This window comes from Pelobates fuscus, chromosome 5, assembly GCF_036172605.1.
Source record: "Pelobates fuscus isolate aPelFus1 chromosome 5, aPelFus1.pri, whole genome shotgun sequence".
Classification (NCBI taxonomy): Eukaryota; Metazoa; Chordata; class Amphibia; order Anura; family Pelobatidae; genus Pelobates; species Pelobates fuscus.
In genome coordinates this window covers 223,916,363-223,929,509 of record NC_086321.1, presented here as the reverse complement: position 1 = coordinate 223,929,509, position 13,147 = coordinate 223,916,363, and the positions used below count along the sequence as shown (strand labels likewise).

The following is a 13,147-nucleotide window of genomic DNA, read 5'->3' as shown; positions in this document are numbered from 1 at the left end:
CCCCCTCTCTCTCTCCCCCCTCTCTCTCTCTCCCCCCTCTCTCTCTCCCCCCTCTTCTCTCTCCCCCCTCTCTCTCCCCCCTCTCTCTCTCCCCCTCTCTCTCTCCCCCCCCTCTCTCTCCCCCCCTCTCTCTCCCCCCCTCTCTCTCCCCCCCTTCTCTCTCCCCCCCCTCTCTCTCCCCCCCTCTCTCTCCCCCCCTCTCTCTCCCCCCCCTCTCTCTCCCCCCCCCTCTCTCTCCCCCCCCTCTCTCTCCCCCCTCTCTCTCTCCCCCCTCTCTCTCTCCCCTCTCCTCTCTCCCCCTCTCTCTCTCTCTCGCCGTGGCGCACAGTTTGGGAACCGCTGGGCTAGATCATCATTTTGCTACAGAGCACCACAATTATTGAACAACCTCACAGACCCAATTAAATCTTCCTCCAGTCTAAAAATCCTCTAAAAGAGCTGCCTGTCAACCTATTCAATACTGAATGCAGCTGTAATCCTGTTCTGTGTTAAATATGTTTATTTTAATATTATATAATTATATTGTACCCTAGTCTAATGATGGAATGTTTGTGAGCCCAGGACATACTTAAAAACGAGAGAAATCTCAATGTATCCTACCTGGTAATATATTTTATACATGAATAATAAGAGGGTTTTTTTTTTTTTTAATCAAATTTGTAATTCCAAATAAAAATCTGTAAAATATTCTTCTCAGAATATGGTCTTCGTCTTGGCAGTCAGATCTACATTAAGGGGCTTACAAACACCGGCCTGGCGGCAAAAGATGGAAATCTGCATGAAGGGGACATTATTCTCAAGGTAATTTGCTAGCCTGTTTTTTTAATTTTTTGTTTAAAGCTGTGGAAAAGGAATTCAAAATGATTTATTATAAGTAACCTTATATTAAAATGAGTGTTACAAGTTTCAAAACTAATTTACAACTTACAATTAAAAAGATAATTACCTGTTCTATAGTACCTTCATAGAACTCTGCTGAATTTCTCCACTACCTGTGGAAATTACATCTGCACAAGTACTAATTGTTTGGAGCTTCATTAGATGGATATGTTCGGCAGAGGCGGCTCTCTAATTAGGCGGTTTAGGTGGCCGCCTAAGGCCTGGCGCTGGCTGGGGCCTCGCGGCCGCCTAAACCGCCTGTTGGCAGAGTGTGTCAGGTCCTCGGTCACTGACCGAGGACCTGACACCAGGAGGGGGCCCGGCGGCTTGCCCGGTATGCCGCCGGGTGCGAGGCCCCTCCTGGCTGCCCGGCCACCATCGCAGACACTGGTCTGCAGCTCCGCAGTGTGCAGAGCTGCAGACCATGTGACTCGCGAGAATTGGCCAATCAGAGCGTTGCCGCGGGTTACCACGGCAACGCTCTGAAATCTCGCGAGATTACACGGTCTGCAGCTCTGCGGAGCTGCAGACCACCAGGGAGCAGTGCCCACCGGACCACCAGGGAGCCCACTGGACCACCAGGGAAAGGTAGGCTCTCCCTCCCCATCACCCCTCACCACACTCAGGCTCACCCCCAGCTTCACCACCCTCAGCCTCACCCCCGACCACCCTCACCCCCCACCACCCTCAGCTTCACCCCCCACTACCCTCAGCTTCACCCCCCACTACCCTCAGCTTCACCCCCCACCACCCTCAGCTTCACCCCCCACCACCCTCAGCTTCACCCCCACCACCATCAACCCCCACCACCCTCAGCCTCACCCCCACCACCCTCAGCTACACCCACCACCACCATCTGCTTCACCACCCCACCACCGTCACCAACACCCCCCCACCACCCTCAGCCTCACCCCCCACCACCATCACCCATCACCATCACCACCCTCAGCCTCACCCCCCACCACCCTCAGCTTCACCCCCACCACCATCACCCCTCCCCACCATCACCCACCACCACCCTCAGCCTCACCCCCACCACCCTCAGCTACACCCACCACCACCATCTGCTTCACCCCCCCACCACCCTCCGCCTCACCCCCACCACCATCACCCCTCCCCACCACCACCATCACCCCTCCCCACCACCACCATCACCCCTCCCCACCACCACCATCACCCCTCCCCCACCACCACCATCACCCCTCCCCACCCTCACCATCAACCCTCCCCCACCCTCACCATCACCCCTCCCCACCCTCACCATCACCCCTCCCCCACCCCCATCACACTACCCTCAGCCTCATCCCCACCACCCTCAGCCTCATCCCCACCACCCTCAGCCTCATCCCCACCACCCTCAGCCTCACCCCCACCACCCTCAGCCTCACCCCCACCACCCCTCAGCTACACCCCCCACCACCGTCACCATCACCCCCCACCACCGTCACCATCACCCCCCACCACCGTCACCATCACCCCCCCACCACCGTCACCATCACCCCCACCACCGTCACCATCACCCCCCACCACCGTCACCATCACCCCCACCACCGTCACCATCACCCCCCACCACCGTCACCATCACCCCCCACCACCGTCACCATCACCCCCACCACCGTCACCATCACCCCCCACCACCGTCACACACCCCCCACCACCGTCACCATCACCCCCCACCACCGTCACCATCACCCCCCACCACCGTCACCATCACCCCCCACCACCGTCACCATCACCCCCCACCACCGTCACCATCACCCCCCACCACCGTCACCATCACCCCCCACCACCGTCACCATCACCCCCCACCACCGTCACCATCACCCCCCACCACCCTCACCATCACCCCCACCACCCTCACCATCACCCCCCACCACCCTCACCATCACCCCCCACCACCCACCCTCACCCCCCACCACCCTCACCATCACCCCCACCACCCTCACCATCACCCCCCCCCACCCTCACCATCACCCCCCACCCCCCCCCACCCCCACCACCACCCCCCACCACCTCACCCCCCCCACCCACCCCCCCACCACCGTCCCCCCACCACCGTCACCCCCCACCACCGTCACCCCCCACCACCGTCACCCCCCCACCACCGTCACCCCCCCACCACCGACCCCCCCACCACCGTCACCCCCCCACCACCGTCACCCCCCCACCACCGTCACCCCCCCACCACCGTCACCCCCCCACCACCGTCACCCCCCACCACCGTCACCCCCCACCACCGTCACCCCCCCCACCGTCACCCCCCCACCACCGTCACCCCCCACCACCGTCACCCCCCCACCACCGTCACCCCCCCACCACCGTCACCCCCCCCCACCGTCACCCCCCCACCACCGTCACCCCCCCACCACCGTCACCCCCCACCACCGTCACCCCCCCACCACCGTCACCCCCCACCACCGTCACCCCCCCACCACCGTCACCCCCCCACCACCGTCACCCCCCCACCACCGTCACCCCCCACCACCGTCACCCCCCCACCACCGTCACCCCCCCACCACCGTCACCCCCCCACCACCGTCACCCCCCCCCACCGTCACCCCCCCACCACCCTCACCCCCCCACCACCCTCACCCCCCCACCACCCTCACCCCCCCACCACCCTCACCCCCCCACCACCCTCACCCCCCACCACCCCTCACCCCCCCACCACCCTCACCCCCCCACCACCCCTCACCCCCCACCACCCTCACCCCCCACCACCCTCACCCCCCACCACCCTCACCCCCCACCACCCTCACCCCCCCCACCCACCCTCACCCCCCACCACCCTCACCGTCACCCCCACCACCCTCACCGTCACCCCCCACCACCCTCACCGTCACCCCCACCACCCTCTCACCCCCACCACCCTCACCCCCCACCACCGTCACCCCCCCCCACCGTCACCCCCCCACCACCGTCACCCCCCCCACCACCGTCACCCCCCCCCACCGTCACCCCCCCACCACCGTCACCCCCCCACCACCGTCACCCCCCCACCACCGTCACCCCCCCACCACCGTCACCCCCCCACCACCGTCACCCCCCCACCACCGTCACCCCCCCACCACCGTCACCCCCCCCCACCGTCACCCCCCCCCACCGTCACCCCCCACCACCGTCACCCCCCCCACCACCGTCACCCCCCCACCACCCTCACCCCCCCACCACCCTCACCCCCCACCACCCCACCCCCCCACCACCCTCACCCCCACCACCCTCACCCCCACCACCCTCACCCCCCCACCACCCTCACCCCCCCACCACCCTCACCCCCCACCACCCTCACCCCCCCACCACCCTCACCGTCACCCCCCCCACCACCCTCACCGTCACCCCCCACCACCCTCACCGTCACCCCCCACCACCCTCACCGTCACCCCCCACCACCCTCACCGTCACCCCCCACCACCCTCACCGTCACCCCCACCACCCTCACCGTCACCCCCCACCACCCTCACCGTCACCCCCCACCACCCTCACCGTCACCCCCCCACCCTCACCCACCCCCACCACCGTCACCCCCCCACCACCGTCACCATCACCCCCCACCACCGTCACCCCCCACCACCGTCACCCCCCCCACCACCCTCACCCCCCCACCACCCTCACCCCCCCACCACCCTCACCCCCCACCACCCTCACCCCCCCCACCACCCTCACCGTCACCCCCCACCACCCTCACCGTCACCCCCCACCACCCTCACCGTCACCCCCCACCACCCTCACCGTCACCCCCCACCACCCTCACCGTCACCCCCCCACCCACCCTCACCGTCACCCCCCCACCACCGTCACCCCCCACCACCGTCACCCCCCACACCGTCACCCCCCCACCACCGTCACCCCCCCACCACCGTCACCCCCCCACCACCCTCACCATCACCCCCCACCCTCACCATCACCCCCCACCACCCTCACCATCACCCCCCACCACCCTCACCATCACCCCCACCACCTCACCATCACCCCCCACCACCCTCACCATCACCCCCCACCACCCTCACCATCACCCCCACCACCCTCACCATCACCCCCCACCACCCTCACCATCACCCCCCACCACCCTCACCATCACCCCCCACCACCCTCACCATCACCCCCCACCACCCTCACCATCACCCCCCACCACCTCACCATCACCCCCCACCACCCTCACCATCACCCCCCACCACCCTCACCATCACCCTCACATTTACCCCCACCACCCTCACCATCACCCTCACATTTACCCCCACTCCCTCTCACATTACCATCAACCCCCCGCTCCCTCTCACATTACCATCAACCCCCCGCTCCCTCTCACATTACCATCAACCCCCGCTCCCTCTCACATTACCATCAACCCCCCGCTCCCTCTCACATTACCATCAACCCCCCGCTCCCTCTCACATTACCATCAACCCCCCGCTCCCTCTCACATTACCATCAACCCCCGCTCCCTCTCACATTACCATCAACCCCCCGCTCCCTCTCACATTACCATCAACCCCCCGCTCCCTCTCACATTACCATCAACCCCCCGCTCCCTTTCACATTACCATCAACCCCCCGCTCCCTCTCACATTACCATCAACCCCCCGCTCCCTCTCACATTACCATCAACCCCCCGCTCCCTTTCACATTACCATCAACCCCCCGCTCCCTTTCACATTACCATCAACCCCCCGCTCCCTTTCACATTACCATCAACCCCCCGCTCCCTTTCACATTACCATCAACCCCCCGCTCCCTCTCACATTACCATCAACCCCCCGCTCCCTCTCACATTACCATCAACCCCCCGCTCCCTCTCACCATCACACCCCCCGCTCCCTCTCACCATCACACCCCCCGCTCCCTCTCACCATCAGCTACCCCATACACATAGGGTCTCAGACAAAAACGCAAACATGCTCACAGAGACATACATTCGCACACACAAGGATACTCTCTGTCAGACGCACATACACAGGTAGACAGTGCATCAATGTGTATATGTGACACTTTTTTGTTCGTGGGGCCTCATGTTTGCGTTTCGCCTAAGGCCTCATAAAGTCTAGAGCCGCCTCTGATGTTTGGCTAAGGCACTAAATACAAATCTAAGATACTTAGCAGATTTTACAATTAACATGATATAGAATCATGATTTTATTAAACATTGAAAGTAAATATGTGGCTATTTCTTTGTTTAATTTCTCAGCAGCAAAGAAAGTGAATAATGTACAATAGAAGAAAAATAATTGCACCCCATATAGGGTTATTCATAATAATGCATTTCCCACACAATCATTGCACATTCCATATCCCACCTAAGCCACACCCTTTTCTTAAACCCTTAACGACGGTCGTTATGAGGGCTACACTTACCTGGACCTGCGATCCACTGTGATCCTGGTCCCCCTGCAGCAGCTCTGGCCACCCCGGCCCTCCATGGCCATCTGATCAACATGATCACATGGCCGCAATAGAAGTCTATGGAGCTGCCTGCTGGGGGACTGTCTGAGCTGTCAGGCAGTCTCCATGATGCCTAAAATGTGAAGAATAAAAAAAATCTAAAAAAAAGCATTTTATAATATACATATATATGACTCCATTATAAGTGTACTTTGAGACATATAATCTCAAAATACACTTATAATGTAATCCTATATATATGCATTATAAATGTAAAAATATATTCTAAAGTGCTTCATTTTTTTACTGTATTATACATATATAGGAAAGAAGTGTGTGTGTGTGTGTGTGTATATATATATATATATGTATGTATGTATGTGTGTATATATATATATATATATATATATATATATATACACAAAAACAATATTGCTCCTGCACTCACGCTTGAAATTCCTTTAAGAGCCGGGTGCCAACTAAAAAGAACAGCTTCAATATCCAGGTAATTCAAAGGAATGGTTGCACTCACGTAATTAAAAGTCCAAAGTTTAATGGAAAAAATTAAAAACCCAGGATCAGATCCTGGATTTTTAATTTTTTCCATTAAACTTTGGACTTTTAATTACGTGAGTGCCACCATTCCTTTGAAATATATATATATATATATATATATATATATATATATATATATATATATATATATATATATATATTTCAATTTGATTATATAAATTGAGGGACCTCCCTGACAACACAGACAGACAGTCCAGAGAATGTAATTGGCAAGCCCTATATGTATCCCCGTAACTTGCAAAACACCATAAAATCTTTACATGTGGGGTATTGTTGTACTCTGGAGCCTTTGCTGAGCACAAATATGAGTGTTTTAAAAAGTAAAACTTATCATATTTTATAAAAAGAAATGTTTTTCTAAGACATGTTAACATTGGTTATTTCTAAACTCAGGACAAAATTTAGAAACTATTTACATGGGTGTTTTTTTGACAGTTGTAGATGCATAACAGATTTTGGGGGTCAAAAAAAATGTTTGTTTTTGGTTTTGTTGTTTTTAAAATATTTTTATAAAGACATTTTATAGTAAATTCTATATGATGAAAATAATGGTATCTTTAGAAAGACCATTTAATGGCGAGAAAAACTGTATATAAAATGTGTGGGTACAGTAAATGAGTAAGTAAAACAAATTACAGCTAAACACAAACACCGCAGAAATGTAAAAACAGCCTTGGTCCTTAACGGTAAGAAAATTGAAAAATGGTCTAGTCACTAAGAGGTTAATGATGCACCAAAATAATAACAAACCGAATAATAAAGAATAAAACAATTGGCCTTCGCAAACGACAGTCCAATTTGTAACATGATCAGAAGAAGAAAACGAGATCCAAAATTGAAAAAGGTCCTCATGCACCAGAGTAATAGATCAAACTTAAAATAGAAGAGAATTGTGAAAATTGCATATGTATGATTTATACTTGCCAATAAACATCCGTAAGATGCAATACTAATAATTAATCTAGAAATCATCGAATAGTCTGTAACAAAGTCATTTCAAACTAAAATACATGAAACATATGCGTATATATCAATAAACAAGCTAATCATGAACCTTTTCCAACAAATCGTAGATGGAGAAAAAATATGGTGGTAAGGTAACCCAGAAAGGGCCAATAGTCCCCTCCGTGTCTATAATAAAATCATGACTTAAAGTCATCCAAAATTCATCCATAATATTCTTGGCAACCTCAGTAGAGGCTGTAGTCCCAGCAATAGCCTGGCAAGAAGAGACGGGAGTAGCACCTTGATGTGTCCTCCGGTGATGTATATAACAGAAAACAAAAGGACAGGGGGACGGGCAATATAGTGTAGTACGTAATACAACTGGAGTAGAATGCTGAAAAGAAATGCACTTATAGGCAATGGAGCCGAATAGCTCTTATGGGATGCGCTTGACCTGTCAATTTCAGATTAAGCCCCATCGCTTTTGAAATGAGATGCAACAAGTAGGAGTTCAGTTACTTTGCCCAAAGAAGTGTGGGCTCACTAGGAACTGTTTGTATTACCACTGCATGGTGAAAGTAGGCACACATATCTCATAAACATAATTTCCCAATTAGAAAAATTAACAACACAAAGTCAAAGGTTTTACAACAAATGTAAAGCTCTTTTATAATAGAAAAGTCTGCATATTAAGCAAATGGTCTAACTAAATCTTGATTATTTTACGAGACTGGTAGTGTCTAAATTTGTTTACTTTTAGATCAATGGTATTTTGACGGAGAATATGTCTTTAGCTGAAGCACAAGCGCTGATTGAAAAATCTCGAGGGAAGCTTCAGCTAGTTGTACTGAGAGACAAAAAACAGACCCTACTCTCTCTCCCCTATGTGGAGGATAGCGAGTCAGATATGGAGGGTAAGTAACATATGAATGAGCAACTTCTTCATTTAAAATTTTAGTTTATATAACTTCAAATTATTTTCTTTTTGGTATAATTTTTTTGTTTTGAAGAAGCCGCAGTAAAAACAAGTTCACAAGATGCAAAAATCCTCACAATCCATAAATTAACCAGGAAGAGGAAGTTGTTGATAAATATATCTCTAGAATGTACACTTGTTTGAGCAGGGCCCTTAAAATCCTCTGTTCCTGTGCGTCAAATTTAACTTGTTGCAAATAAATGTATGTCAGTCCACCTATTGTACAGCGTTACAGAATTTTATTGGCACTTTATAAATAATAATATGGTAGAGGTTTAAGCATAAGTACCGTATATACTCGAGTATAAGCAGAGTTTTTCAGCACATTTTTTGTGCTGAAAAACCCCAAATCGGCTTATACTCGAGTCAGTGTCTGTATTATGGCAACTTACATTGCCATAATACAGACAGGGGGCTGTGGGGGCTGCAGAGCGTTTACTTACCTCTCCTGCAGCTCATGTCAGCTCCCTTCTCCTCCTCGCCGGTCCGTTCAGCACCTCGGTCAGCTCCCAGTGTAAGTCTCGCGAGAGCCGCGGGGTCATAGTGCGGCTCTCGCGAGACTTACAGTGTGAGCTGACAGGGGAGCTGACCGGACCGGCGCAGAGGAGAAGGGGGCTGACAGGAGCTGCAGGAGAGGTAAGTAAACGCTCTGCCAGTCCCCCTCTTCCCCCCACTGAACTACCAATGCCACTGGACCACCAGGGAAGGAGAGCCCCCCCTCCCTGCCATGTATCAAGCAGGGAGGGGGGACGAAAAAATAATAATAATAATATTAAAAATAAATAAATAATAATATAATATAACAAAAAAATTCAATAATATTAATAATAATAAAAAAAATATTAAAAATTCCCACCCCCCACCAAGGCTCTGCATCACACACATACACACTGCACTCATACACACACACACTGCACTCATGCACACACACTGCACTCATGCACACACACTGCATTCATTATATACACACACACTGTAAATAAATATTCAATTAATATAATTTTTTTAGGCTCTAATTTTATTTAGAAATTTACCAGTAGCTGCTGCATTTCCCACCCTAGTCTTATACTTGAGTCAATAAGTTTTCCCAGTTTTTGGGGGTAAAATTAGGGGCCTCGGCTTATATTCGGGTCGGCTTATACTAGAGTATATACGGTATTAACAAAGTTAATTTGTTTTGTTGTCGGGAGGTTGTTGTGTCTTCTTTTAAGATATGTTTTTGTTTAAGCTTCAAAAATATAATGCTTACTGTTTATATAAATTCTTATTGAATTTTCAGAGGATCTCCCACAGACGCACAAGAGAAGGAATCCAAGGGCTAGGGAGGCATAAGTGTCAAATAAGTGAGTATATCATACGTTCATATCTTTGTAATGACATTTAAGGTTACATTTTCTCACTGATAATGCACAAATAAATATGTATGTTTTGTCATTTACATATGATTAAGATTTTTTTTTTTTCATGGCATCTCAAACATTGAAACTTAAACTTTAGATTAGGCTGTAATGGGTGAGAGATGCTGGTCTAGTGAATGGATTTACAATTGCTGGTGAATATTGCATTAGGTCATCAAGTTGAGAATTTAGTTAACTGGGGAATGTGACAAAACAAATAGCTGTTGTTTCTGCCGATGCTACACATAATATGGGGAATGAATGGGAGTGATGTAACTGGTAATGAAGTGGGGGAGGAGTAGATGGGGATGATGTGATGGTTAATGGAGTGGGTAAAGGGGATGATGGAGTGAGTTGATGGTTTGGGGAGATGTGAATGATAATGAATCCTTCTCCAACATGAAAGACTTGTTTTGGGAGAATATCATGAGAGAAAATAAAGAAAGTGTCTGTCTGAGAAGTAGCACTTGGTGGAGTGCCTCTTTTTTGATCTGGTGCCTGGAGAATTGGAACTGGTCCCAGTGTGAACTGACAGACCTCCATCCAATCACTGATGCAAAATGCTTGTTTAATCACTTCGGAACACAGGTATCCTGCCACAGAGGAATAGAATCTAGGTGTTCTGATAATGGTCTACCATGCAGCTCTTTACATCCAATTAGCAGTAAATAGCATGTGAGCACATATAGCAATATACAACCGTATAAACTGTACGTATTTGTCAATATTTTATGTAGGGTTATTATATTGTATTATCACGAATGTTACTTGCGTTATTCAGTAATCAGAGTTTGTTTGCATTGAATTAAGAGCATTATAAATTAACTAAGTAAAACAAGTTGTTCAGAAAACATAAAATTCTGATTGCAATTTACTTTAATGCCTATTTATTATTTCATCTTATAGGAACATGCCAAGAGATCAAATTCCGGATCAACACTACTGCTTATCTAACCAAAGATTTAAATGAAAAAAAAAAAAATGTATTTTATACTCCATTACAGATTAATTCCTTTAAAAGTCAGAGACAAATAAAATATTTTTATTTTGAAATCCTTCATATAAAAATGTGGTGTATGTTGTTAATTTTGAATTAATACAATGCTCACTCTATAAAGAGGGGACAGATGCCTGCATAACCAGATTAAACGTGGATATGGTCTCTAAGTAAGGAACCTAGTGGTAAACCTTTCTCTCTCTCACACACACACACACACACACACACACACAAACAAACACATTTTTCTCCTCCATCCTTGTACCTGCTCATACGAATTCCCCTTCTAAAAATTTTTACTTCTCCCTTGGTCTTTTTTTATTTTATTTTTTTTGCCGACTTTACAAACAGCAGCTAGGAAGTGGAAGGACTTGTGATGCCCAGCCAAATAATTGTAATAAAGGAGGAGGAGGCCCCCTTAAACGAATTGTTCTCAGCTGCTTCAGAACAGTGGTGTCCCAAGCGATCCAGACAAATACTGTAGCACAGTTCAGAAAAATAAAGATCTTATTTGTGCATGTGCACGCAGAGTTTTCTCCAACAGAGCCGCACAAGTACATGTGCAATACGTACTGCACTGCTAGTCTTAATTCAGTGGCATGAAATGCATATAAATAATGTAGACTATAAAGAATTTTAAAATCATTTTAGTGCAACCCAAGTTTTTTTTTTAGTCAATCTGATTTTTATTAAGGCATATAGTATGGGGTACAAAAGAGAAGACGGGGGAAACGTTTCAGCGAGTTACATTATAGGGTTGGTACAACAATACATATAGTTAGAGTACATTTCCAGATTTTCAATGCCTAATTTTATTTTTTATTTTTTTTTTATGTAGTGTAGTTATATAGATGTGACAGCAGAAGTTCTATGCAAGCTAAACAGGTTTTTAGTTATTTAAGATTTCGTAAAGCTGAGTAACGTAAAGAAAATACAGGCCTAACGGTAACACGTGACAACATCTCCTATGTCGGACTGCCTCATGTTATATTAGTGGAATAAACAATACGATTGGAAACAGAATGGCTTATTTGTCTTAATCTTGCTAATCATAAGCAAAGTATCAAGTGAGTAATTAAGTAATGTAAAACAGTGCCCTGTACTATCATGCACGGTTATCAAGGTTATACTATGGCTGTGATTACTGCAGTTTATGTGGCTTAAACATGCTTCAAGTTGCATAAGTACCCAGTACTGCTCGGTGTGTCATACTAGGCAAGGCTGGTGCAGTGTACCCTGGAGAAAGTCTCATGCAAAAGTCCAAAGTTCTGTTGGTCGAACTATGTTCGCTGTGCTGCGGGTTGAAGTGATGGCTGTGGGCCGTAGTCCGCTGAATACTGGGTTGCCTCACCCGATGCCCACTCTGGCGGCCTTGTGTGCAGGGCTGTGTAGACGTGATCTGGGGGAGAAGCTCAGTCCAGGACTGCTGCTGGTGAGGGGCAGTGGTCGTCGAGTGTGGGGGCGGTGTGAGGGCGGTCGGGTCTCCCCACGGCCCCAGGCTTTTAGTGGGGTCTGCATCCTGGTTCCACGAACTCGGGTGCTACAAGAGGCCCAGTTCTTCCCTGTGAGGGCGCTTCGGAGAACCCTGGTGTTACGGCGCCGCCAGCGGCGGTTAGGCTTCCGGCGATGTGGCTGATGCTGTGGAGTTATCCTCCTGGTGACCCCCGGCCCGGGTGGGCAGTCGGCGCTCAGCTTTGGCGTTAAAGTGTGTAGTGCCCGTGGAGGGCCCTTTCCGCCCCTGTTTCCCCGGCCCACATGCTGTACCTCCGTGTTGTACGCGGGGTGTTGCAAAGAGTCTGTCCAGCTTGTCCATGAATTGTTGGAAGATTAGATCCAGGCTTGTGGCTTGTACGGGTACCAGTTCTGTACGGCAAGGGGCTTCTGCAGTAGTGCTAGGCCCGGAGCCCGAACCAGTGTGGGCAGATGCCGTCCGTGTAGCCATGGGTGTCGCTTCAGTGGGGACCGGGATAACCCCCGCCGGTCCATAGGGGGGGGAACGGG

The 13,147-nt window shown here is 50.0% G+C and overlaps 1 protein-coding gene across 1 annotated transcript in view; it reads left to right on the top strand.

Annotated features, from left to right (window-relative positions):
- LOC134611326 (tight junction protein ZO-2-like) overlaps positions 1-11,202 on the top strand; it is a 46,545-nt gene extending 35,343 nt beyond the window's left edge. Inside the window, exons 7-9 of the mRNA XM_063455063.1 lie at positions 8,537-8,690; positions 10,032-10,095; positions 11,056-11,202. Of these exons, the coding sequence (XP_063311133.1) occupies positions 8,537-8,690; positions 10,032-10,084 (207 nt within the window). The 3' untranslated portion in view covers positions 10,085-10,095; positions 11,056-11,202. The remainder of the gene's footprint in view (positions 1-8,536; positions 8,691-10,031; positions 10,096-11,055) is intronic.
- Positions 11,203-13,147: the final 1,945 nt, after the last annotated feature.